General features: G+C 59.4%; 1 protein-coding gene across 3 annotated transcripts; it reads right to left on the bottom strand.

Annotated features, from left to right (window-relative positions):
* Positions 1–165: 165 nt before the first annotated feature.
* STRN4 (striatin 4) lies at positions 166–19,738 on the bottom strand. Of its 3 annotated transcripts, none has more exons than XM_034638218.1 (18): positions 19,709–19,738; positions 18,151–18,254; positions 17,536–17,609; positions 16,417–16,495; positions 14,432–14,629; positions 12,263–12,404; positions 8,897–9,056; positions 8,208–8,321; positions 7,757–7,872; positions 5,868–6,043; positions 5,721–5,768; positions 5,319–5,440; positions 4,056–4,223; positions 3,739–3,879; positions 3,178–3,276; positions 2,919–3,005; positions 1,397–1,632; positions 166–1,149 (listed from the first exon to the last, which is right to left on the bottom strand). In XM_034638218.1, the coding sequence occupies exons 1-17, from the start codon at positions 19,721–19,723 to the stop codon at positions 1,463–1,465; spliced, it is 2,013 nt and encodes a 670-aa protein (XP_034494109.1). In that variant the 5' UTR covers positions 19,724–19,738; the 3' UTR covers positions 166–1,149; positions 1,397–1,462. The 3 variants fall into 3 exon arrangements, with proteins under 3 accessions (XP_034494109.1, XP_034494110.1, XP_002923108.1); XM_034638219.1 differs by having other exon boundaries at positions 7,757–7,851; XM_002923062.4 differs by lacking the exon at positions 19,709–19,738 and adding an exon at positions 19,083–19,328.
* Positions 19,739–25,681: the final 5,943 nt, after the last annotated feature.

The raw sequence follows: 25,681 nt of genomic DNA, 5'->3' as shown, positions 1-25,681 counted from the left end.
CCCCGCCCAAACTCTGGGCCCCTCTCTTCCCGCCCCCCACCCTACCACAAAACCCCAACCCATCATATCCCCTCCCTGAGCTCCACCCAGCCAGGCGGGGCCCAAGACTCATCTCCCCAAGTCCCGGGCCCCCTCAGGCCCCTCGACAGTCAGCACCTCCACCCATCTTACTCCAAAGGGTTTATTGAGACAAGTTTCACATCCAAGTCCAGGGCAGAGGGGATGGGGGCTTATAAACAGGAACCTGGAAGGGGGCCCGAGGGCTCAGGGTGGAACCCAAAAAAGAGAGTGAAATAAATAGAGGAAGAGAGTGGAGGGTCAGGAGAGGAGACACAGACTATCACACAGTGATAACGACATGGGGGGGGCAGGCGGAAGGGGCTCCATTAACATCCCATTTATTTATACAGATATACAGGGAGTTGTGGGGGACCGGTGGGACCCCCTCCAGCCTCCATGCCTCAGGGAGGGGCAAGAGAAGGCCATCTCTCACCACGGGTGACCCCGTGGGGGCTGGGGGGCTGCCCTTGGAGGAGTGCTGGGAGCAGTGGGGGAGGTAGGGGTGGGCGCCTCCCCCGAGGGCATCACCTGTTCCCCAGGCAGTTACTGCCCCTGGAGGTGCTGGGTAGTGTCTGGAAAGCTGTGTTGAGGGAACTGGAGGAGAGAGTGGGGGACTGGGCGTACTTCTGGGTGGGCCAGGACAGGCAGCACCCCCTGAGGACCACCCAGGGTCCAGCTGGCTCCATGGCTTCCTGGGGGACCCAGAGCAGGGGCGCCTGGGGCTCCTCCCAGCACAGCTCCCACTCAGGTCTGGGAAGTTGGAGAAGGGGGGTCAGGGGTTCAAAGAGAGAACCTGGCACCTTCTGGCATCTTGGAAAAGCTGATCCCCAAGGACATCCAGCCCCGGTTGTGCTGCATCTGGGAAGGCAGCTCAGATACCAGGACTGCGTGTTAGGGGACAGAGAGGAAACTCCCCGAGGCCACCCTGGAGAGTGATTCCTGAACGAGGCTGCTCCCCAGGCTGGATGCTCCGGGAAGGACAGGCCGTGGGGGATGGCCTCCTGGGAAAGGGCCGTTAGCACCACCAGGTTCCCAGGCAGGTGGGAAGAGGCCGGGCCTCCAGGCCTGCAGACTGAGGCTGGGAGTCACCTGAGGTAGACAGAAGGGAAGGGAGACGGGAGCATGATACCCCAGGTACAAGAGCTCAGGCCGCCTCAGCCCCCCTTCTCGAAGCCCAGGGGCTACCTTGATGCTCTCACGAGGTGCCTCGGTTACCACCCTGGGATGGCCTCTAGAAGGGCCAGGCAAAGGGACACCTTTGAGGTCCCGTTCAGGGTGAGAAGGCACGGGGTTTCTGCCCTCCCAGACCAAGCCTCCCTCCTGTCCAGCCTCTCACCTCAGTGCCACCTGCCCGGCCCCGCTCCCTAGCCAGTGTGGCGGCCAGGGCGGGGCCAGGTGGGCATCATACGAAGACCTTGGCCAGGGCGTCGGCGCCGGCGCTGGCGATGAGGGCCTTGCTGGGGTGGCACGCCACGGCGTGGATAGCCTCCTCGTGCTTCTTGCGGTGGGCTGTGATCTCCTGCACGCACGTCTTGTTGTCCAGGCTCCACAGACGCAGGGAACAGTCGTGGCCTGTGCGGGTGTGGGAGCAGAAAGGGCTGTCCCGAAGCACGCACCCCGGCTCCTCTGAACCTCACCCTTGGGACTGGGTGAGGCCTCCAGCCTCTTCTCCACCCACCTTGACCCAGCCATCTTTCGACGCCCAGCCTGCCATCCATCCATCTAGCTAGCGAGTACTCACTGGGCACCTGTGTACCGGGCCCTGGGGTCACGGTGAACATACTAGGCCGACCTCCCCGCCCCGGGGCTGCTGACATTCCAGGGTGGCAGAGAGAAAACAAGAACGCAGGATGAGTCATGCCAGGGGGTCAGCAGCACCGTGAGCACAAGCTGGTCAGCATAAGCACAGAATGGCCAAGGCGGGGGGGGTGGGCAGTCAGGAGGAAGAGCCTGGCAGGCAGCAGGGTGGGCCAAGGGAAGGTTCTGAGGACTGGCAGCAGGTGGGTATGGCTGCAGCAGCCTGAGCAGGGGCATGGGGAGGGGAGGAGAGGTCAGACAGCGGGGAGCAGACAGGGCTGGGCCTTGAGGCAGCCTATGCAGCTGGCCTGACCCCTGTGTTAGAAGGATCATGCTGGCTGTGGCGGAGGCCGGATCTACTTGTCCCTCACAGGGGTACCTGGGTCCTGTGCCGAAGCCTCTCTGCCCTGGACTTAATCCCACGGACCACCCCCTCTACCGTCATCCTTGGAGACAGCTGCTGCTGTCACAGGCAGACAGAGAACAGGCCACGATGGGTCCCCACGCTGTGTGCTAGCTCGCTCGTCACCTCCCACAAGCTCTGATGGCGGGGAGCAGAGGCCCGTGGCCTCCCTGATGAGCCGAGCACAGCCTTGGCCTCCCTGATGAGCCGAGCACAGCCTTCACCTCCCCGGGCAGCTACGGCCCCCTCTCCGTCAGCCCATGTCCCCCCCCATCCTTTGGAGGCCCAGCTGCACAGGAGCGGGGCTTCAGCGCCCTCATCCAGAGAGCACGTGCTGCTGAACGCCCCAGACCTTGTGGGGACCGAGACGCAGACAGACCCCAACTTCACTCCCGCAACCACGCACTTCGCTGTGACCAAAGTACGTCACTTCTCTGGGCTTGTTTCCCCGTCTGCACAGTGGGGCGCACCCAGGAGGGTTATCTGGATGAACCACGATGTAGGCCAACGCCTGCCGGGGGCTCTGCGTGCCCCTGCTCCCCCGCCTCAGGGAGCCCCGGAGCACTCCCTCGTGCAGAGGCACTCCCGTGCCCCCGTCTCCTCCTCTTCCACTGCCACACACCCTTGCTCCTTAGGAGCCCAGAGGATCCCGACTTACTGCCCGACATCAGGAACACGCCATTAGGGTCCACGGCGAGGCAGGTGACGGCGTCCAGGTGGGCAACCATGGAGTGCACAGATTTCCCTGAGGGGACAGGGGGTGGGTGGCAGGTTACTTTCCCTCGCCGCCTTGCCTGGGAAGGTGAAGGCCCAGACGGGACACTGAGAGCCCGCCACACGGGAACCAGGAGCTCTGCCATCTGGGCAGCCCCCCTGACGAGCACGAGTAAGCGGGGGCTGGGAAGGCGAGGCTTCACCTGTCCGGCTGTCCAGGAAGCGGATGCCTCGGTCGTCGTGGGCGGTGATGGTGAGGGGCTGGTTCGGGTGACTCACCACCTGGTTGATCTGGGTTGGGCCTGGAAGGCAAGGAGGGAAGGGACATGGGGGAAATCAGAGAGACCAGGACAAAGACAAGAGGAGAATGACGGTCCCACAGCCCTGCCCCCTGCCCAGCTGTCCAGGAGGACTGGGCACCAAGGCCTCTCCTGCTCGGGGTCACGGTGCTTCATCTGGAAGACAGGCACCATGCCCTGCCGGGGGGGCAGAGGTCAGGGAACAGCCACCCACATGGGCCATCCACTCTGCCAAGAGGCCTGATGGCTGAGTCCCTGATGATCTCTCTTCCCTCGGCCTTCCCGAGAGCCCCACGCTAGCCACAAGGGTGGCAGCTCGGACTTTTATCTCCTTCCCACCCAGAGCCCCTGAGGGGGGCAGGGGAAGATGACTTCTGCTCACTGGTCAGATCACCAAAGCCACAGGAGGGATTGGAGCCTTGGAGGCACTAAGATACCAGCCCCGGACCCCGGGGCCCCTCTTACCGCTGCTCCCCCGGGATTCCAGCGAGAGGAGGGCACTGCCAGCCTCCAGGTCATACAAGACGGTGTCGCCGGAGCGGAAGGAAGCCACAATGTGGGCAGGCTCGGTGCTGGTGAAGGCCACTGAGGTGGGGATCCCATGATCTGAGGGCAGAGGGAGGGAAGACTGCTGAACAGACCTGGTCCTGCCCCGGGGCTGCGGGACGGGATTTGGGAAGCCTGGGCCCTCATCAGGAGTCACGCTCCCGTTGGGGCCTCCAGCTCTACACAACTCCTCCATGAGCTGTCGGTGTCCCTCCCAGCCCCGTTCCCCCACTCACCGCTGGCTGTGAGGAAGGTACAGAGGCAGGCTGGGCTGCTGCTGGGGTCCCAGATACGGATGGTGCCGTCAGCAGAGCAGGAGGCCAGGCGCTGGGAGGTGGGACTGAAGGCTAGGCCCCACACAGCGTCCCCGTGGCCCTCCAGGACATGGCTCAGCACGCTTGGGTCTGGACACACCGAAGGGAGGAAACGGGCTACGTCAGGGCCGAGAGCACCAACTCTCCTGAGAGCCAGGAGGCTGGGCTGGGGCTGCCTGCTCACCCAGCTTCAGACCCGGCTTCCTCACAGCCTCTGAGCTTTACCCCTGCAGCCTGCCTCAGCTAGCTGCTCACGCTCTGACCACGGGCGCTTCTGGCAAGATTTTAGGGCTCTGGAGGCAACCCAGAATGGAAGCTCCAGAGGGCAGGGACCCACCCCCCGTTTGTTGCCCATCCCACGATAGCGCCTGGCACAAAGCAGACGCTTGGTATATGATTTCCAGGACTTAGTTAAGGGAGAAGGAACAATGGTGGCTCTGCAGCCCCAAGACCCTTTGCAGCCTGGGCCCCGTGGGTCGGGTCGGCCCGGCCGTGCTCCTTGCAGCCTTTCCTGCCCTGGGCACAAGCCCTGCCTCCCTGGGTCACACAAGTCCACACAGGCTGCTCCGGTCAGGCCCTGCTGACGCCCAGTGTGTGGCGGCTTGCGAGGCCCAGAGCACACACTACCTGGGACTGACCCTTGACCTTTCACAAGGCGGGGCTGTTCTTGGGAAACAGCGTGTGTTCCTCAAGGGAAGACACAGACCTCTGGACTCTGCCGTGACAAAAAGCTGCAGAGCCGTGCTCGTCGTCAGGAAACTTAACAAAAGAGGCGTCAGCAGGTAGGGAACGGACACTGAACAGAAGTGACGGTTAAAGGCCCCAAGGATCAAGCGCAGAACTCCCTGCAACCTGGCCCAACCTACAACTCGCCTCTCCCCTGCTCTACTTCTCCTCGCCGCCTCCCTGCACGCAGCCCCCGGAAGGCACTGCCAGGGCCCGCCGTGCCTCTGCACAGGCCAGTCCAAGGCCCCATTGCTGATTGAGTCAGCAGACCCACCAGCTCCTCTGGGAGGCAGTCCCCCAACGCCACCTCTCTCCTGCCTCAGCCTGTCCGCCCCCGTCCCATGCTGAACATGCCACTCTCTGCTCCCCTGGGCCGGGAGCGCACAGTCAGGCACCGGCGGGGGCTAAGAGAATGCAGAGACTCCCATGGACACAGTGGGGGGAGGGAGCTGTCCTCACCATAACCGTCATAGGGGTCCATGTTGAGGTCGGGAATCTTCCAGCTGTGGATGCGGGCGTCTGCCCCGCCACTGTAACAGCATTCGCTGTTGCTGCCCATGGCTACTGCCAACACAGGGCCCCTGCAGGACGCACAGAAAAACTCAATCTCGCCCCTCCCTAGGCCCCCTCCATGAGACCTTCAAGTCCTCTCCTAGATTTTTCAAGGATGGCCAGAAGGAATTCCGCATCTGGGGCTCTGGCTGCGCCACCCGGGCCTGCCTTCCCCTGACCCCCCACGCCCGTTTCCTCCTCCGAAGACTGGGCTGAGAACCAGCTACGGGGGCACTGGATCTGCGGAGCACCGGGAGCAAGGGGGTGCGTGTGCAGGGGGCCACACTCCCCTCAGGGGCACCTCCCTACCTGTGAGCCCGGAAGGCGTGGATAGGTTCCACATCTAGCGCGGCATTCCTGGGGGGAGGCAGAGGAGCCCAATGTCACCGAGAGCCCCTCATCCCCCTGAATCCAAATGCGCCTCCCAACCCCCGACCCTGGGGCTGCTGCGCTCACTTCTTGGCTGTGACAGCCTTCTGCAGGTTCCAGAGCTTGAGCGTGCCGTCCTCAGAGGCGGTGAGCAAGGCAGACTGGCTGTGGTGGAAAGCCAGGGAGCGCACGCCATCGTAGTGTGAGCGGAGAGTGAATTTGGGGTTCCACGTCTTCTTAAAGGCATCTTTGCTGTCAGAGAGCTGGGGTGGGGGGAGCGGCCTCAGTGTCCCCACAGTCCCGCGGATGCTGACTGGCATCCAGGATGTCAGGTCACTCAGACCGACGTAGAGCCCCCCCGCACCCTGGCCTCCAGCCCCAGGCGCCCTGCCCGCAGGCGGCACCCTGAGCTCGCTCAGTGAGTCCTACAGTGTGCAGGGACTAGCTGCGTTCTGGGCTGGCAGTTCAGAGGGGGTTTGGGGAAGACGGTCAGACCACCCCACAGTGCACAGGACTGGGAACTCCGAGCAGTGCTAGGAATTAAACATAGACCGGGAAGAGGTACCCAGCAGCCTGACCGCCTCTGTGGCAGTCAGCTAGGCTTTCCGGAGGCGACGCTAAAGCAGCAGGGCTTAAACAGATCAGGGAGGGGACTGAGGAAGGACACTGCATGTGCAAAGTCCCTGTGGCTGCCGGAGCGGATCCGGAGCCTGAGAGGAGGCCCAAGTTACTAAAAGCAAGGGAGAGAGCGGCAGGAGCTGAGGCCACAGCCTCGTTTGGAATCTTGCATCTCACCCTGAGTCAAACAGGGACCCCTGGAAGGGTTCAGAGCAGGGAACAGACGTGCACTGGGGAAGATGCGGGTGGCTGCAGAGAGGCTAAGGGGTCAGGAGAGAAGCCTCTCACGGAAAGAGGAGGGCACACAGAGCACACGCTAGGGAGTGGAAATGGGGACAGGTACACAGAGTGGGGAGACACTGGGAGGAGAATCAGCAGGCCGCTCAGGGGGGTCCCAGAGACGCTGCCCATGCCCTGGTGGGACAGTGGTGGTGCTCTCTGTGGGGGACCCTGGGGCAGGAAGCTGGCAAAGATGATGAGCAGACTGTCAGGCAAGACTCAGTGTCCTGCCCTAACACGGGGTTCACATTTGACCAAGCCCTTCACATGAGCTCTACCCCCCACGGTACCCACCTCCACCATCACCACTGCCCTAGCTCTTTAGGGCCAGAGGCTCTGCCACTGTGTGGTTACCCCCTCACGGGCACACCCTCCCCTACTCAAAACCTCCACCCTGGCCCCCCTTCCTGGCATCCCACGACAGTGCCCCCCAACCTTGCTGGGGTTACCAATCACTTAAGATCCAGCTAAAAGCCGTGGTGGCTGTCCTGCCACGGGAAATGCACACACACATGCACACACACACCCCTAATTCAGAGACTAGCAGATGGCCAGAGGCCCCTCCGTGGGTACTGGGCTCTGAACACTTGGTCCTGACGTCTCCTTCCACCCTGGCCCATCTGCCCACCAGCCCCACTCGTGCCTGCTTTTTTGGTTTCTGGCTGCAAAGGTCAGCTCAATGCCCATCACCTGCAAAGATTATCTTTGCTGCGCTGTGGCGACCCACAGCCCCCTTCCTCGGACGCTGCACCCCCGTGCCCTGCGTCCAGCCCGGGGTGGGGGACCTGGACTCGAGAGGCACACGAGCCAGGAGCGGAAGGGAGCGTCACCTGCAGGAGCGGTCAGCAGCTGCACCCCAGCCTTCCAGGCCCTGTACCTCAGTAACCCCTCGAGTCCCACGCCCCCAGCCATGTCTGCACCCCTCTGTAAACCAGGGTGAGCTGCTGGCTGACCTCACAGCATCCTCCCACTGGGGGACTGAGCGCAAGCAGGGCACCCAGTCAGAGCTCAGTGAAAGCAGGCATGGTGTGGGATGCCCAGTGGGGGCCCGCTGGGGGTGGGGCACCCCAAGAACTTACATCACAGCTGAGGTCGTTGTCGTTGGTGACGGTGAGATCTGCCAAGTCCCCCAGGCTCACCTCCCCGCCCCCGATAGTGTCCATGATGAAAACGTCTGAGGAGAAGCCAAAGGAACCTGGTAGGGGTAGGGGAGGGAGGGGGCAGAGAGGGGCAGGGAGAGAGAGAGAAAGACAGAGAGAAGCAGAGAGGGAGATAAGGAGTCAGAAAGAGAGACAGGGAGAGGACAAGATCAAGAATCACAGCTGGAAAGAAAGAGACAGGGAGAGACAGACAGGGCAGGACAGACAAGAAGAGAGGGAGACAGACAGACAGACGAACTTTTGCGACAGGGAGGCTGCAGACTAGAGGCCAGGCTCTGACCCTGAGGACACAGAAGCCCTGGGCTTAGCTCTGCAGCCCCCCTCTGGTGTGGGCCCCCGGGGACCAGGCCAGGGCGGAGGGGCCTCTTACCTTCGTGTGGCCGGGGCTGGGGTGTGCCAGGAGGGGGACCAGTCACTTTAGGGGGCAGCCCGTCCACATCCCGGAGGTCGGCCAAAATGCCCTGGAGTTTGACCCGCCGGCTTTCTGGGGGGACAAAAGCGCAGGGCTGGAGTTGCCCACCACGTCCACACCCAGCCACTAGCAGCCCCTCCTGCAAATGTGGGGCGGCCAGGAAGTGCCGGACCCAGAGGGCTCAAGGTGGGAGTGGGGGGTGGGCGGAGGAGACAGACTGAGCAGGGACCCTCTGTGGTCCCAGTCCGGCAGGGGCCTCAGTCCCTGGCCACCCTACGTGACGGCTGAGGGCCTTGCCGCTCGGAGTCACGGAATGGGAGGAAGACGTGCCACTGCCCTGCCTGCCTCTTCCCACCGGGCCCTCATCCTGCTCCTCCCCGCAGGCCGCCGAGAACGAGCCGCCCTCACGGAGGGCTGGAGGCCCTGCTCCAGGAAGAGCTGGGCCTGCTGCATCCCCGCAGGGATTTTCCAGGGAAAGGGTGAGGGCCCAGCCACCATGGTGTGGGCGTCCTGCTCTCCTGGGCCACCCTCCTCGCAGGAAGCGTATCCGTCCGGCGGAGACCCTGGGGCAGGAAGCAGCTGTCGGCGGCTGCGTGTGCCCCTACCTTGCCCGGTGAGGAAGGCTGGCCGGGAAACCCTCCGCTTACCCAGCTCATGGTGGGTCCCCTCTCCGGGGCACCGTCGAGGGTCCGGGGAGACTTCCCCCTCCTCTCCTGAGCCCAAGAAATCGAACTCATTGATGGCATCCTCGGAGTCATCCTCCTCGTCCTCGTCCTCCATCTCGGGCACCAGGGCCTTGGAGGGCAGCTGGGCGTGCAGAAAGCCAGACAGGTCAGGAGGCTCCGGGCCGGAGCCCAAGCCCACCAGGGCTCCAGGGCAGAGAAGCCAAGGTTCGCGGCCTCCACCTCACCCTGCTTACGGCCATCTGCACCAGCCCCACTTCCCTCCCCTCAGTGCCCTTACCCTGCAGGGCCCCCCTCAGCACACTCTGGCAGCTGTGCTCCCCCTGCTGGGAGTCTTCAGAGGCCGCTCCTTACTAGGGCCAGTAAGGGCCGGGGTGCTGCCAGCTCCCCAAACCCCCGAGGGGCTTTGCACGCCTTCCCCCTCACTGCCACCTCCACCTGTGATTCCCTCCCAGAACCTTCCTTGGGCTTTGGCCCCGCTCTTCCTGCTCCCTCCCCTCCCGCCACCCCCACCCCCTCAGCACAGGTAATTCTCAGGGAAGAAAAGTCAATACAGCCTGTTTCGGGGCAGAGAAGAAAGATACGTGTGCAACTGTGTGTACGGAGGCGCACAAGTCAAGTGGGAATGTCTAGACGCCCGGGGAGAAGGGTGGCGCCAGCACACTAGGCAGGCGTCCCACGTGACTTCACCAGATTGCTGCGCTGACCATGAGCAGACAGGCGGAGCAGTGAAGCCCCTCACCTCACGTCCCCATTCCGAGCCGTCCCGGATACACGGAGACAGCTCTGGACTACACAGAGACAGCTCTGGACGAGAGCCTACCAAGTGTCCTCCGAGTCTTCCGTAGACCTTTCTTGGTTGGTTCAAGCTTTGCTTTTTTATATGACAAGCGGGCGCTACTTTTAAATGAGGGAAAACAGCACCATGCCTCCATCCTGAGAAGCAGGACGCTGGGGCAGGTGAGCGCTGGCGGTCCTCACCGTCAGTCTTAAAGCAGGCCTAGGAACGAACCCTCTCGTGTTCCTTGGTGCGTGCGCTTGGACCCCCGCCCAGACTTGGGGTTTCAGAGCAGCACGGCACCTGCATTTCCCCACACGGATGCCTTCCACACACAGCCTCTACAATGACGTCTTACACGTGATGTCACTACATCACACGCAAAGGGCCATCCAAGGGCTGTATGCCCGGAACCTCAAAGATTGCAGAAAATGGCTTAAGGGAGCCCCAGAATTTTCACTAACAGTTTTGATCGCTGCTTTCTGCTTTAAGTGCTGGCTTAAGAACATACCCCACCCCAGCACTGGGGCTCTAACCACCACTGCCTCAAACAGCACCTCTTCCGGGGAAGCTTCTCCCTCCTAAGCGTTCCATGACTGGACCAAGTCCTGGGCACCCCCGGGGCCAGCCTCAGTTGGACCACAAGCTCCTCGAGGGTGCGGCTGACCCTCCCACAGGCTCAGCACTCCAAGCCGGGACTGGAGTCAAAACTGCTCAGGCATCTGGGAGCGGCCAGCCTCTGGCCTGTGTGGGAGGACCAGAGAGAAAGGACGTGGTGACCTCCCCTCCCTTCCCTGTGGAAGAGCCAGGGTCCAGGTTAAGCCAGCATGCCCAGAGAGGCAATGGGGGCGCCGGGGCTCTAGAGGAGTGTGGCACCATAACAGGTGTCCCCCAGGGTCCACAAGAGAGGGTTCCCAATTCTGTTCTGTCCGCCGTGCCAGGCACTGCTCACCGTGCCACCATCGAGCACTCGGTGTGGCCAGCCACAGCATAGCCAAGGGCTTTCTGTGCATGAGTTCATGTTAATTAAATCCTCAACAACCCAGCAGCAGGGACTCTGAAACTGCAGCTAAGACAGCATCACGTGCCCGTAGGCACACAGCCAGGCCAGCAGCCACTCTGGGAATCTCGGAGGTCTTTGGAATCAGCCTGGTCACTGCGGGGCTGCAGGGTGAGACAGTAGGCCTGGGGAGGCTCGAGACCCCTGCACAAGGAGCCACCCCACAGGGCCCACGGGACAAGCGTGGTGACACACACACAAAGGCCTGAGGGAGTACGGAAAGTCAGCCGGGATCTCCGCTGGGAGGAGCAGAGATGAGCGGGCAGGCTTCCCAGAGGAGGATGAGGTAAGAGCTGAGAAAGGAGTGAAAATCCCAACAGGGACGGGAGGGAGCAGGAACAGGGGTAGGAGGCCCCAGACTCAGCGCCATCCTGACTTTCCCGTAACCCAGCTCTAGCGTGCTGGCTCTTGTGCGTGCCCTGCGAACCCGCGCCAGGCGGGACCCTGTACTGAGCCACACCAGGGACACTGCAGACAGAGCTGGCCCCACATAGCCATGGGGACATGAGGCAAGGAGGACCAGGAGTGGTCCAGATCCAGATGGCTCCAACCCTGCCAGGGGAAGGGGAGGAAGGGCTGGTGAGAAGTCAGAGAGGGCTGCCTGGAGGAGGGGTGCTAAGGTGAGGCTGAAGGGGCACAGAGGGGTTCTGATGGGAAGGCCACACACAAGCCCCTCTGCATGGGCACGCTGCTGGCCACAAGCTCCCCCAAGCCAGGGACTGGACCTCTGTCTCCGCGTCATTGCTCCTGGCATAGGGCTAGGCCCACAAAGGCCCAAACTGATGTTTACCTGGCCAGGGGGCCCAGACCATGCCTGAGGTTAGTGCCGCTGAAACGGCAGGAGCACGGTGGCTTGAAAAGTTGAGGAGCGGGGTGAAGTGGGGTGAGAGCCGTTACTGTGAAGCCAAGCTGAGAACTGGACTCCACCCTGCAGGCAGTGCCCCTGGGCTTAGGTCCTGACACAAGAACAGACTGGACACTCACGCCTACAAAGTCCCCTGCGGGATCCCCAGCCCAGCCCCAGGCTGAGCCTGAGGTCCCGCCACATCTACTCTGGCTGCTGGGGAGAGAAGAGCAAGGAAACCCCCATAGTCCCTGCCTGGCAGAGCTCACAATCTATTGAGGGAAAAGACAGAAAGCCACAGCCACACCAAAAATATCTCAGTGCGACAGTGACGAGGCTAGCCTGAGGGAGAGCGTGCTGCAAGAGGGCTGCGCATGGCTGGCCCTGTCTGGAGAGTTCAGGCCTCTCAGGAACGTGTGCGAGCAGAAGGGGGGCTGGGAGAAGACAGGGGTGGGGGTGAGGAGGCGGGCTCTGACACAGCACTGAGGCTGCAGCTTGGCTGGAGAAGAGACAGGGACCCTGGGAAGGAACAGGGTCAGGCCGCACACAGACCGGGCCATAAAGGGAGCCCCAAGAGCACCCACAGGGGCACTCTGCTGCTGGGCCGCGAAGCGGGCGCCCCCCCCGCAGGGGGAGGGAGGAGCACACCTTCACACGCTGCTTCTTGTGCTGCACGCTGTCCAGCTCATCGTCCTCGTCGCTGTCCTCGTCCTCACAGTTCTGCAGGAAGGGGATCTGCTCCAGCACCGAGCCACTCAGGCGCTCTTTGCCATCTTTGCCTGCCGCGTTCCTGCCCACAACAGGGGGGCAGAGGGGGCATCAGTCCCGCCAGGTGATGAAGCTCAGATGGGATGGCGCCGAGGTGTCGTGGCCAGAGCCTGGACCCCCTTCTCAAGAGGGCTGAGCTCACTGTGACCGCACAGGAGCCTCGACCCGTCTCACATAGGGGGCTCCAATCCCAGCCTCCGCCTGACTCGCTCACCACGACCCGACCACCCTGGCTTGGACAGCACAGCTGGCCCCTCCTTCCTGAGCTCTGAGACCCCGAGCAGAGGCCCTGCCCTGACCACACAACTGTCTGCACGTGCTGAGTCAGGACAGCTGGCCAAGAAAGTGCCACTGACTCAACAGCCCCCTTTCCCACGGTCCGGGCGAACCCCAGGCACAGGTCAGGCGAGTGGCAGACACGCCCGGCGGGAAAGAGGAACGGGTCCCTACTGCCAGCCTCGCCGTCAATGAGCCTGTCCCCTCCTGCCTAACAGATGGCCTCCTGTTTCCACTCCTGGCCGACTGTCTAATGCCTCCGACTGGATGACCAGTTTTAACAAGGATGTATCTGCCAAACCCGAGTCCTGGGTAGAAAAGCAGGTGGAATTCAAAGTCTGGATAAATGCAAACATCCTCCTTTCTTGCCCCTAGGCCAATGCTCTAGAGGGTTCTTGCCAACTGCCCGGGTATATTGTTACTACTTGGAGGACGGGTCTCTCCAGCGCCCCCTCCCCAGAGCACTTCTGTGCTCAGCAGCCCGCGCAGCTGCCGGCACCACTCACCACTTCCCCCCATAACCCTGGCCACACCCGCTCAGCCTCCTCTGCCGCTGCCTCCAGCTTTCAAACCCCACCTGCATGCTGGTGAACCCGAGGCGGAGGCGAGTTCGGAGGGCAGCGCCCCCCGGCCGAGCTCCAGGCTGGCTACTCATTACCTGTCCAGGGGGCGACCTGGCACCACGAGCTCCACCAGCCCTCGACTGACCCCTGGAAGTTCCTTCAACTCCTCGTCCTCCCCACTGCAGTCAGTGCCACTCCTGTTGCTTGGACCAAACCCCAGAGCCACCCCCAGTTCCTTCCTCTCCCCCTCATCCACTTCTTTAAAAAGCAAACCTGCAAAGAGCCTGGCTGCTCACACCCACCACCTCTCGTCTGGATGGTGCAGGAGGCTCCCAGCCACTCTCCGGCTCCCACTCCGGCCCCACGGCCCCTCCTCCTCAAAGCAGACCAGCACACTGGATTGTGTCACACCCCTGCTCGAAACCACGGGCTTCCCACAACCGGCGGAGTAGGCTCCAAACTCCCTATCATGGCCGCTACGGCCCCATTTGATCTGACTCCCCATCTGATCTGACTCCCGAGATTTCAACCTCACCACAGACCACAAGCCCATGCGCGCACTCGCCGCAGCCACGCTGGCCTCGCTGCAGGTTCCTGAACGTGCCGAGCGGAACCCCGACAATCGCCATTCCCTCTGCCTACATTCTCCTTCTAGTACTCGTGTGGCTTACTCTGCCATTTCCTGCAGTTCTCTGCCCAGATGTCACCCCCGTGAGGAGCCCCCCCCATTTCCCAATCTTTCTTTCTTCCCACCTTTCTCTGCAGCAAATGTTAAATTACTGACCTGACGACTAACAACTACTGAGGAGGGAAGGAAGCAGGAAGAACTCCCCGGGGCGGTGGCCGTGTTTCACTCCCCACTGGGCCCTGGCCCGCCACCCGGGGTCGGCCTCTAGTATGTGCTGGTGTGCTGAGCAGCGTTAAGGCCTGAGCCTCGGGAGGGGGGCTGGGCTGGGCGTGAGCTGTGGCACGAATCGGCATGAACACGATGCCACGGGACACGACACGATGCCACGGGACAGGAAGTGCAGGGGGGCCCAGAACAGGCTCCAGGGATCCCACAGTGAAGGCACCGAGGGCTCTGGAACAAACCAGCCCACAGTACACTCCAGGAAGGAAGTGGCCACCGGGGCACTGGGAGCACTGCTGACTTTTGTGACACTGGCCTTCACCAGGAGGGGACACAGAGGACCAGACCTGGCAGGCTCACCTCTTGATCTGCTCTTCGATCTGTTTCACCAGCAGCGACTCACTGCCGCTGAGCCCCCCGGGGCCTGGTGTGGCCCTGGGGCCCCCTTCGCTGGGCTCCACGGCCCCGTTGAGCTCCAAAGAGCGGCCCAGGAGGGAGCGCACGCGTTTGGACCGCATGTCCAGGATGGTGTCCGTGTAGCCCACCTCTTCCAGGTACCTGCAGAAGACAGAACCAGCATGGCTCAGGCGTCTCCTGGCTTCTTTCTATCCGATGGGGGCTGATGCAAACGGGGACAGGCTTTTTGGAGCAGCAACTGAAGACTACACGCCTGTATTTTAAACAAGCACACCCTGGGCCCTGCTGCGTCACTCTCGAGTCTATTTCCAGGGGAAGCCTTTAGGTACAGGCCCAATGTGGTCACACAGATGCTAGTGGGGATGCCGTGCAGAAGAGCCAAAACGCAGAGGCCATGCCACACGCCCCCCGTGGATGACTGTGGCTGCAAATGACGGACAGGGACACGAGGCAGAAAAGAAAGGAGGCAGAGGGCCGAGACGGCCACAATAAGCAGCTTAACGAAAATCATAAGTTATGTGAGCCACACAATTCATGTGTTAAAAAAAAAAAAAAAGAAGAAAGAGCTAAAGTGCGTGCAAGCACAGGCCACACACAAACATATTTGAAGCGTGCCCCCACGAGGCCGGGAGAGATACATACTCGATGCACTAGCAGCGACCCTGGACCTTCGGAACAAGGGATTAGAGACGTAAGAGCACCCTTTACAGCTCACTCTACTCACTTCTACAGATGAGTGTTTATTACTTCCGCAATTTAAAAAAATTGGAAGCTAGCTGAGACTGGTCTAAAAGTTACAAATAGGGGAAAAAAATAAATTGTGGGTATCTGTGGATATCTGGTCCTCTGGAGGCTCCTCCAGGAGCCTTTTACATTCACCACGACCTGGTCCCTTCGGGACCCGCAAGTCCGCCCCTCGCACGCTGGGGCACACCTCTCCCCTGCTGTCTGACCCGCTTGCCTGCCTGCAGCCGAGGCCACCTCCCCACCCAAAAAGAGGCAGGCGAGCACGGTGGTGGTGCTCTGGGGGCCGAGTGCCCGAGCTCATGTCTCAAACCCCCCACTTAACACAGCTGGCTCATCTTCCGCCAGCCCACACACGCCCTCCCCGCCTTTCTGTGTGGGGGGATACTGGCAGTTTACCGCATGGGAATTGACACCAGGCATCAGTGTGTGTAAAACGTTCAGCACAGTGCCAGGCACATAATGGGCCCCTGGCACATGTCGCCTGCTGGAATCGTTTTGTCGTCGCTGCTGGCACACACCGTAAGCCTGCAAGCCTCCCGACATTCGGCTTAAGGAAATCAGGGATACGGACAAATATCTCCCTGATGCTTGTCACACCACAGAACCATCTTTGATGACATTTGCAAGTGACCGGCTATGGAAAGTGATGGTTACCCACGTGCCGACGATCACACGGCTCCTAAGACGATGCAACCTAACTAATTTATGTGGAAGGACGTCTACAACGCTTAGCAAAAACAATGCAGCAGAAAACACAGAGAATCACACGCCTACTAAGACACACACGGAGCCCCACCAGAGTCGCCAAAACACGAGATTCCTTGGGTGGTGGAATTATGAGTGATTGTGTGTGTGTGTGTTTCCCTGTATATCTTGAGTTTTCTAAAACACACTAATCTCTTTAATAGTAAAACATAACACTACCCTTTTTTCTCTTTAAAGTGAGTGAAGTCCCTCTTCGGGAGCAGGGGCCCCCAAATGCTGCCTGCAGCAAGTTTTCCCTCCCTCCCTCCCTCCCAGGCTGTGCTGCCCCCCACAGCGTCACCAGCAGGGATCCCAAGAGTCCAGCGTCCCACCCCCAGGGAGGGGACAGGAAGAACGGTGGAGTCTTCAGGCTTATCTCCCGAGCCAAATGTGTCCCTCTCCCCACTCCAGCCCTGCACCCCTGCCCGCACACTCACTGTCGGAGAAGCTGCCGCCCCTCCTTCCACACCAATGGGTTGTTCTCCAGGGTGACCGACTCCAGGGGGCCATTGGCGACTGGAGAGTGGAGACAAAGGAGGCAGGCTGTCTAGGGCAGTGCCATGTACCCATCACCTCCTCCACCTTCCTCCCCCTCAAACCCTCCTCAGTCACAACTGGTCACGGTCACACATCCTGCCGAGTCCCTTCGTGAGGACATCTGAAACCTACCCTCACCCCTCCACGCCCTCTACTTTCCTAAGGTCATTCCCCAAACCACCCCCAGACTACCTTCAGACTCCCACCTACTTATGTCACTTTGCCACATAGGAAGCCGGCCCCGTCCTGTGCGAGCACGCACAGCGGACTCTATACTTCGAGTCCGGCTCTCGAGTTCACCAGCTGTGTGACCTTGAGCACGTCGCTTTACCTCTCTGAGCCTCAGCTTCCTCTTCCAAGAAAATCAGTTAATAGCACCTAGCTTTTGGGATTCTCATGAGGACTGAATGAGAACGTCTGCTTATTTTATTCACCAACTGCTTATCGGGCATCTACTAGGCACCTGGCTGGGTGCCCAGGCTACAAAGATCCCTGCCCTCGTGGGACTCCCTTCTGGTGGGAGGGGTCTGACGTAAGGAACAACATCACTATTGACCCAGCCCTGAAGGTTTTGATGGGTCACCCGGCCCCTCACTTCCACTGTTCCAGTCACACCCAGTAACTCCCCATCCCCTCACATACCAGCCCTTTCACATCGCCGCGCTTCCGTTCACGGGACCCTCTACCTGGAACACCTGCCCTACCTACTTGTTGGTGAACAGAGCCCTCTTCCAAGGAGCTTAGAATATTAGGGACAGTGTCCATCTGTGTCACAGAGGGACAGCAGGCAGGACTGGCCTTCTTCACCACGATCCAGCCCTCTCACCACTCAGGGGTCCTGCAGAGCAGTCCGTGAAGGGGGCACTGAGAGTGAAGTTCAAGCCCTCCATAGCCCCCCCCCCCACTAAGTCTGCTTGCTGTGGAGCAAAGTAAGAAAGAGGTGGCCCAACTCCGCACAACTCTACCACGCTGAGCTATCTGGGGTGGTGCGCAAGTCAGGCGGATCTGGGGGTGGGCACCTTGTTCTGCTGGTTCTGATTTCTTCTCCCCTGGGTTCAGGTCCGTCCCAAACTTCAATTTATGGTATTTAGCCCTAGAAGAGCAAATGATTAATATATGACAGATGCAGAGAAATAGGGCCAGCGCTCACCTCAGGCATCCCAGATCCCAGGCCTCCCGCAGTCCACTCCCCCACTGCTGAAGCTGAGCCCCACCCCTCACTCCCCCTTTAGGAAGAGGCCCTGGTGGAAGAGGCACCACACACGGCATTATGAAGAACCCACTCTTTGGAGTCAGGCAGACTGGGGTGCTACCCCAGCTCTGGGAGTCCCTGAAAGCCCTCCCCCTCTGGAAGTCTCACCCGTACCCGTGAAGTGACTGGAAGGGGTCAATGAGGCAACGAGCATACTGGGGGGCCAACAACATTATGAACACTGCTACTAGCGCTGACCCTGAACTCCACCTTCCATGTCTTGTTCTGTCCCCCTGTGCTAGAATCACACAGTATCGGGTGATGGAGAAGAGAACGCTGGGTTCCAAACCTCCCTGGGCTGGGAGGCACTGCGGCCGGCCTCCTGACCCTCCCGTGCGGGCCTGACTTCTCAGAAAGCAAGACCCAGGACAGCAGGGCTCACCTTTCCTGCTTTAGCGCATATTCCAACATCTTGATCCGTCGCACCAGGTCTGTCTTGAGATTCTCTTGCCCTTTCCTTTCTCCCTGGAGGAAAGCCACCTGAGCCTGGGGGAACAGAAGGGAACAGGAAGACAGCAGGGCTCAGGCTCAGTGGTGTGTCCCTCACTCATGCGAGGACAATCAGCTCCAGCCCCACCCCCACAAAGACATGCAGCAGCCACTTCTTCAGGCGTGAAGACTCTGAGCCAGGGTTCAATGGAGCAGTGACAGGGCATGCTGGATCTGTTTCCAGAGTCCCCTGCCATGTGACCCACCATGAAAGAGCTGAAGAGGAGTCCTTAACCCTTGAAATTAAAATGGGTAACTTGGCCCCTGCCTCTTGGGGAGAAGTCAGATCGGGGAGGAAGGTGGAGGGGTAGGCACGAAGAGCCCCAGGCTCCTTCTCCCCCACCCTAAGGCAGGTGCTGTCCCCTAGGTTGCTGGTGGAGGTGGTGTCTCACTATTTCTACCAGAGCATCTGTCTCTGGGAGGCGTAGGAAGCTACTTCAGGAGCTTAGGGACAAGAGTGGGTGGCTCAGCTCAGCTCCCGCTCCAATGCAAAAGCTTTACCACCCAACCCCCACCGCGGGGACCAAGCGTCCCACTGGAGTCTGCCTAGGGTGAGCGAGACATGCCACAGACATGACCCAGGGCCCCTGCCAACCACTTCACACCGTCTGCTGGCATGGGCTACCCCAGTCTGCTCTGGTCTGTCAACAGGTCTTTTGGAGACACTGGGCCAACGGCCTTCGAGGCAGGATCCTGGCCCCTGACCATGTTCCAGAAGTCCTGTGCCAAAGCCCTGAGAGCAGGGCTCAACCCTGGCTTCTCCCCAAGTGCTCCACTGTTACAGGCTGGGACAGCCTGAGCTCCAGGCCGGGCTCGGCCACTTACTTGCTGCATGATCTTAGGCAGGTCATCGGCCTTCTCTGAGCCTCCATTTCCCCTTCTAGAAAATGGGGCTCACGAGAGTGCCTGCCCCTCATGTGTTAAGTTCTTCTCAGTCCGAGGCCTAGCACAGAAGAAGGGCTAATAAATGCCAGCTCCTACCTCTTATTATTTTTATTCTCCCTGTCCGTTCTTCCATAACGTTGAAATGGGCCCAGTTCTTTAAGACCCAAGCCCCATGAAGCAGAGATGTCCGTGGCTTACAGGCCTCCTGCCCCCACAGGCAGCTGCAGCTTCCTGGAGCCAATCCCCAAACATCACGTGCTTGTTGGAGAACGTCAATGACTCCACCAGAAGCCCCGGGCCTGGCCACCTTTTCCAGGCTGTGCCCAATCTCAAAGCCCGGCTCCAGGACTATAAGTTCTTCGCAGCCTCTCAGATACCCACCCGCAATGCTCTCCCTCTCCTTTAGGCTCAAAGGGCCCAGAGGACCTACCTGCCCCACCCGCAAGCCCACTATCGCCTCGGTCCTGCTCCAGGGACCAGGTCTCTCCCTCCAGTGAGCTGAGACTGAGCATGTGCTAATAATGCCTGGCTCTGGCCGGGAACCGGGGAAACGGGCACTCATATACCTCTGGTGGGGTCATACATCGATGCACCCTTCCTGGAGGGCAATTCGGCCATATCTATCAAAATGTTAAATGCACAATCCCTTTGTCCTGACAGGTCCACTTCTGGGGATGTAGCCCACAGGTGTAACTGCAATGTAGGCTTCCTTCAAGAAAATAAAAAGGAGTATACGTGTGTTGATATAAGACAAAGATATCATGCATTCATTTGTTTACGACACCGATACTTACTGAGCCCCAACTGTGTACCAGGTACAGCTGCAGACAGAGGATGCAGCACTGAACAAGATGGGGGACATGTTCCAGAAGGGGGTGTGGGACAAATATGAACAGATATATATGTCACCAGGTATGCTGTGGGGGGGGCATCTGTCTGTTGAGGGAATAGGACTTTTCCCCCTTCTAAACACTTTCTTCTCTCAACACTTTAAATCAACACATACGTGCGTAAATACCTAAGGCCAGATAGACAGAGTCACATGTGGTCACCACCTTAGCAGTCTGAATTTCTGTCCTTTGTGTATCATCTCAATCACCCATATCTACCCTGTCCGGTCACTTTAGAAGGTGGGGGGAGAGGTGGAGAAGAAAAGAAAAGGTCAATCGCTGACCACAAGCCCCAAGTTACTACCTCCTCACTGTCCTCCCTACCCTCTGGGGCTTCCGTAGTGAGCCTTCTACTTCCCAGGCTGGTGCAGCCTGCTGAACATCTACGTTCATTCAACATCTAGCACTGGTGACCGCCTAGACAGCCAGGTCCTGCATGAGGCGCCCGCGAGTAATGGAGAAGATGAGTGGTTCCTGGCCCCACAGAGCTCTCAGCGCAGGAGACAGGCAGGAGCGTTGACACCCAACATATGATGGGACTAGGCACGGTGAGGAAGCAAAGGATGTTACCAGAGGAGGGACACCCAACCCGCTCCTGGAGGTAAGAAGCACAGTTCAGCCAAAACCTGAAGGCTGTTAGAAGTTGGCCAGGGTAGGGGCGCCTGGGTGGCGCAGTCGTTGGGCGTCTGCCTTCGGCTCAGGGCATGATCCCGGCGTTCCGGGATTGAGTCCCCACATTGGGGTCCTCCGCTGGGAGCCTGCTTCTTCCTCTCCCACTCCCCTGCTGTGTTCCCTCTCTCGCTGGCTGTCTCTCTGCCACATAAATAAATAAAATAAAATCTTTAAAAAAAAAAAGAAGTTGGCCAGGGGAGTGGCATGTGCTGCTGGCCGAGAACACAGACATGAGCTGCATGGCCAGCTTACAGAATGCTAAGAAGGCCAGTACAGCCGCATGAGAATGTGTAACAGGGTTAGTGAGGAAAGGCAGAGAGGCTTGTAGGCCTGAGAAAGGACCGCAGACCAAGTTAGAGTCTGAAAGTTGTCTTAAGAGCACAGGGGAAGCCACGGGAGGCTTTTAAGCAAAAGAGAGATGTAATCAGTGCATGTTACCGAGACAATTCCAGCTATACCGCAGAGAACTGATGGCTAGGGGTTTGGGGGCGGGGACATGCCCGCGAAGCTAAAGGCCAGTCACAGGAGGCAGTCCCAGAAATCTCAGGGAGAAATGACGGTGGCCTGGACTAGGAAGTGGGACTGGGTTAGTGGATTTGCAGTAATAAGGTGGCAGGACTGATAACACAGGTGACTCAATCTGTGGGGAGAAGAAATGGAAGTCAACGGGGCGCCTGGGTGGTGCAGTCGTTAAGCATCTGCCTTCGGCTCAGGGCGTGATCCCGGCGATCTGGGATCGAGCCCTACATCAGGCTCCTCCACTGGAACCCTGCCTCTTCCTCTCTGCCCCCCCCCCCCGCTTGTGTTCCCTCTCTCGCTGGCTGTCTCTCTGTCAAATAAATAAATAAAATCTTTAAAAAAAAAGAAAAAGAAAAAGAAAGGGAAGTCAAGAACATACCAGGCCCTCACACTTGCTTAGCCTGGCCAAATATCTCCTTGCTCTCACCACAGCAAGCCCCATCTCTCTTCTCCTAATTACGGTGCGAGAACCTGACATGGCCCACTCTGCTCTGTTGTCCCCTTCCCAGCTTCCCTGACAAAGAAGGGAGAAGAGAGAACCAGAAAAATGTGGTTGAAGTGAACCAACTCAGCGGAATCCCACTGAAAGGGGAAGTGTTGGTGGCCAGTTCCTCCTACGGCCGAAAATGCCAGCAGCCAGCACCGCCTGATCTGTGAGCGCCGTGGTGGGCGGACAGGTGAGCCCAGGAGCTGGAAGTTCCCTACCCACCATAACCACCCACTGCCACTCGCCCTGGCCAGACTGTTAGAACACCACTCCGTCAGAACTGTGCCCAGGCCTCTCTGCGGCTGTTCCCTCTCTCCAGCCAGGTGGCACTGGAAAGGCTTCCCGAGGAGCCTCCCAGGAGCTGATGGATGCTGCTCTGTACCCTGCGGCTGACCTTTCTGTCCCAGCCCCCAGTCCTGTGTATCTCCCTCCAGGACCCACCTGGCCCTGTATCTCCGACACTCCTCCTTCCCTTCCCGGCAGGGATGCCTCCCCACTGGACCCCCACTGGAGGTGGGGAGCGGCCAGTTCTACACCTTCTCTGCTGTCACCACACTCCCCACATCTCCCTATCGCTGCTCCTCCAGGAGTGTCCAGTTGAGAATCCCCCGAGAGGTTCCTCCTGTCTTCGGGGAGCTCCCCTCCCCAGAAGTGCCGCAGATCTATAAACTATGTAGGGTTTGTACGTGACCTTTTGTGCTTATCCCGTGTTGACTTACCTTAAATGCACCACACGTGTATCTTTAAAATCGGAAATATTTATGACCTTAACTTACATGCTCATTAAAATATGTTACGCTTTCTTACATTCAAACAGTCACGGTGCTTCAGGCAGAGCCACACACTCAAGCAACTCCACCTGGGTGTGAGTGTGTGCAGTTCTCTGCAGGCCCTTGTGCAAACGGGTCTCCTCTGTTAGCCTGGAAGTTTCTGAAGGGCAGAAACCACACTGCCTGCTTCTTGGAATCCCCCGCCTGACAAAGTCCTGCTTGTTGTCAGATGGCATCTACGCCACCTTCCTGCTCCGATCTCTGGGTACCTCCGGCAGGACCTCATGAGGGGCTGCCTTTCCGACCGTCCCCCACACGCCCTCACTGAGAACACTGACTGCACGGCGGCTCCTGCGCCTGGAGCAGCGGTACTCCGCATTCTGGAGGAAAGGTATTCAGGGTTCCTCACAAAGGTCTGCCACAGGCCAGGCCTTCAAGAATCTCGCAAGAAAAGTCACACCTCTGTTAAGAGCTAAGTGTCCAAGCAAAGGTGTGTAAAATGAGGTGCCGCTGAAGGGAGTGCGTGGAACCGTGGGGGTAACTTGAACTGGTCACCGTTTCATAAACATAGCTGTTCTCCGATTCCCCCCACCTATTCTGCTTTATACTCACTTGGGAATACAAAGATATTCACTGCAGCCATTTCTGATGGGGGGGGACTGGAAAGAAGCTAAAAGTCTGTCAACAAGGGTCAACTAAAGGAGCTACGGTATCAACATCCAGTGGAATGTAGTTATCAGAGGTAGTCCGAAAGTTCTCTGCACTGACAGGAAAGGAACACCAAGACACGGGTATGTGAAAAGTCGCAAAATGATTTGTACGTGACCTCATGTTTTATACACACAGAGTTGAACTACTTCTCTAGCAAGAACGGTTGCAGGGAAGAGTAGGGAAGGGGGGAGGGCTTTCCCTTTTCACTCATACACACACTTCTGAGACCTCTGTGTTTTCACTAATGTGACAGAACAAAAGGAAACAAAAGTACACAGTAAGTGATGCTGCAGCCTAGACATGGGAGAGCCTAACCAGGGGCTCTCCACACAGTCCTCTCCAACTCTAAGAAGGGCCACTGGGTGAGGGCATAAACACAACTTTTCTCTTGTCAGTCTCAAAGACGAGAAGGTGGTACGGGTATGGTGGGCGCTGTAGGTGCACTGGCGGGAAGTCCCCCAGACCAAGATTCAGTCCCAGGTCTGCTTATGACTGCTTGCATGATCCCGAGGAGGCCACTGGGCTTCAGTGGGACATTCTCTTCATCTGTACTGGGCAGCAGAGAGGTACAGAGCACCGGCTCTTAAAAGCCCACAGACCAGCCCGGCCACCCACAGGCTGTGATCCTAGATCAATCACGGACTGTGCCTCCCTCAGAGCCTCTCTTTCCTCTTCGGATTCTTTTCTCAAAAAACAAGGGTGGGGGAATAGGATCACTCACCCTCCCAGAATGTTCCGAGGATTAAATGATACAAAGTATCCAAAGTGCTACATACAGTGCCTGGCACGTCATATGTGCTCAATAAACAGCAGCTGCTGTCATTATTGCTGAGTGAGAGCAATGACACCTGCCCGGTCTCCATAATGGGGTATTGAGATCTAGCGAGATGGATGCTGGGAAAGAGCTCCAGAAACAGAGCTGAACACAAAAGTGAGGGGTGCTTACATAAGGATTCCTCTCCCACCTCAATGCCAAGCCTCAGCTACCACACAGCTCAGATCCCTATGTGGCGGGGGGAAGAGGGGGAAGAATTGCATAATGCTCTCTTCATTCATCCTCTGGACAAAATTCTAATTGGTTATTTATTTGGGGTCCCCATATCAACTAGACAGGAAACCGTGAACCAGAAGGGGAAAATTGAACTGGCAGAAGTAGATACTGGCTTCTGCTAATTATACCCCAGCCCAGGAACCCTCGAGAATCCTCGAGGTCCCTTCCAAACCTCACAGCTCTGATGCCCCATCCTCCAGACACTCCACAGACCCACACTTCTCAAGGTCACGAAACCCAGCCCAACTCCTCAGGCTCTAACAAACATCACCCCAGGGCACACCCCTCCCCCAAGCCACTCCACAAACCATGGGGTCCTCTCCCAGAAACTTCCACAAACACATCTCCCAGAGTCCTTCTGAAATGCTTCTTCAATGCTGTCTGGGTGCTCTGCAAAATCTCCCCGCCACCCTCCAGGTACCCCCCCCAAGTCCTCCTGTCTCCATCCCAGGTCCCCTTATGTCTACCACGTTGGACGCCACCGCACTCCAGTCCAGGGTTCTCCAACTGACATCCCATACACACCTCCCATCTCAAGGCCATTGCCCCCCCACCCGCTCACTCCTCCACAACCCCCTAACTGGAGTTTCCACTCTGCAGCTCTTCCATACAGGCTCCCAGACCAAGTCCTGGCCCTGTTCATGCTTCCACTCCCGGGACCCCACCCTACGCTCGATAGCCACACACGCAAGGCTCCCCAAAGTTTCCTCCTTAGAGGGGAGGGCACACATCTTCCTCCTGGGACCCCCCGAGGCCCTCTTCACATCCCGAGTCCTCATATAGCCATCTTTCAGTTCCCTCCACCCGCCTCCCCCGTCCAAACGCTCCGAAACACACCCGGTCCCAGGTTCCCTGACTTCCTCTCTCCACTCAGGCCAGTTCCCCACTCGACTCGCTCTCGCCCTCGGCAGCTTCCAAGTTCCCCCGACGCCCCCTCTCCCGAAGCCCATCAGGTTCCACCTCCAACCCTCACCTGGTCAGGGACGGGGGTGGGAGCCCGGCGGCACCTTTCGGGCTTTTGCTCACTCCCAACAACAAGACCCCCCCCAACTCCTCCCACCACCCTCTGCTGAGTGCTCTTGGGCTCCCCTCAGGGCCCGAGGTCCCTGTCGAGGGAATCTGTCTGCCGGTCCCGCTCACTCCCACTACAGCTCCCAGCCGGTTCCGGTCCCCTGAGCCCCTCCTCTCGGCCTGCCCCGGTCGGCCCCTCCCTCCCCGGGACCCCCCGTCCCGCCTCGAGCCGCCGGGTGCCCTCAGGACCCCGTCGGACGGCCCCTCACTTCGTCTCCGGGCCGGTCGCGGTCCCCTCCCGCCCCCCCGGCCGTCCCGGCGGCCATTGCTCCAAGATGGCGGCGGCGGCGGCGGCGGCGGCGGCGGGTGAGGCCGGGCCGGGCCGGGCGGGGGGTCGGGGGTCCCGGGGCGGCGCTCACCTGCAACTC

Source organism: Ailuropoda melanoleuca, chromosome 12 (assembly GCF_002007445.2).
Source record: "Ailuropoda melanoleuca isolate Jingjing chromosome 12, ASM200744v2, whole genome shotgun sequence".
In the NCBI taxonomy this organism is placed as follows: domain Eukaryota; kingdom Metazoa; phylum Chordata; class Mammalia; order Carnivora; family Ursidae; genus Ailuropoda; species Ailuropoda melanoleuca.
This window is presented reverse-complemented; position numbering and strand designations above follow the sequence as displayed.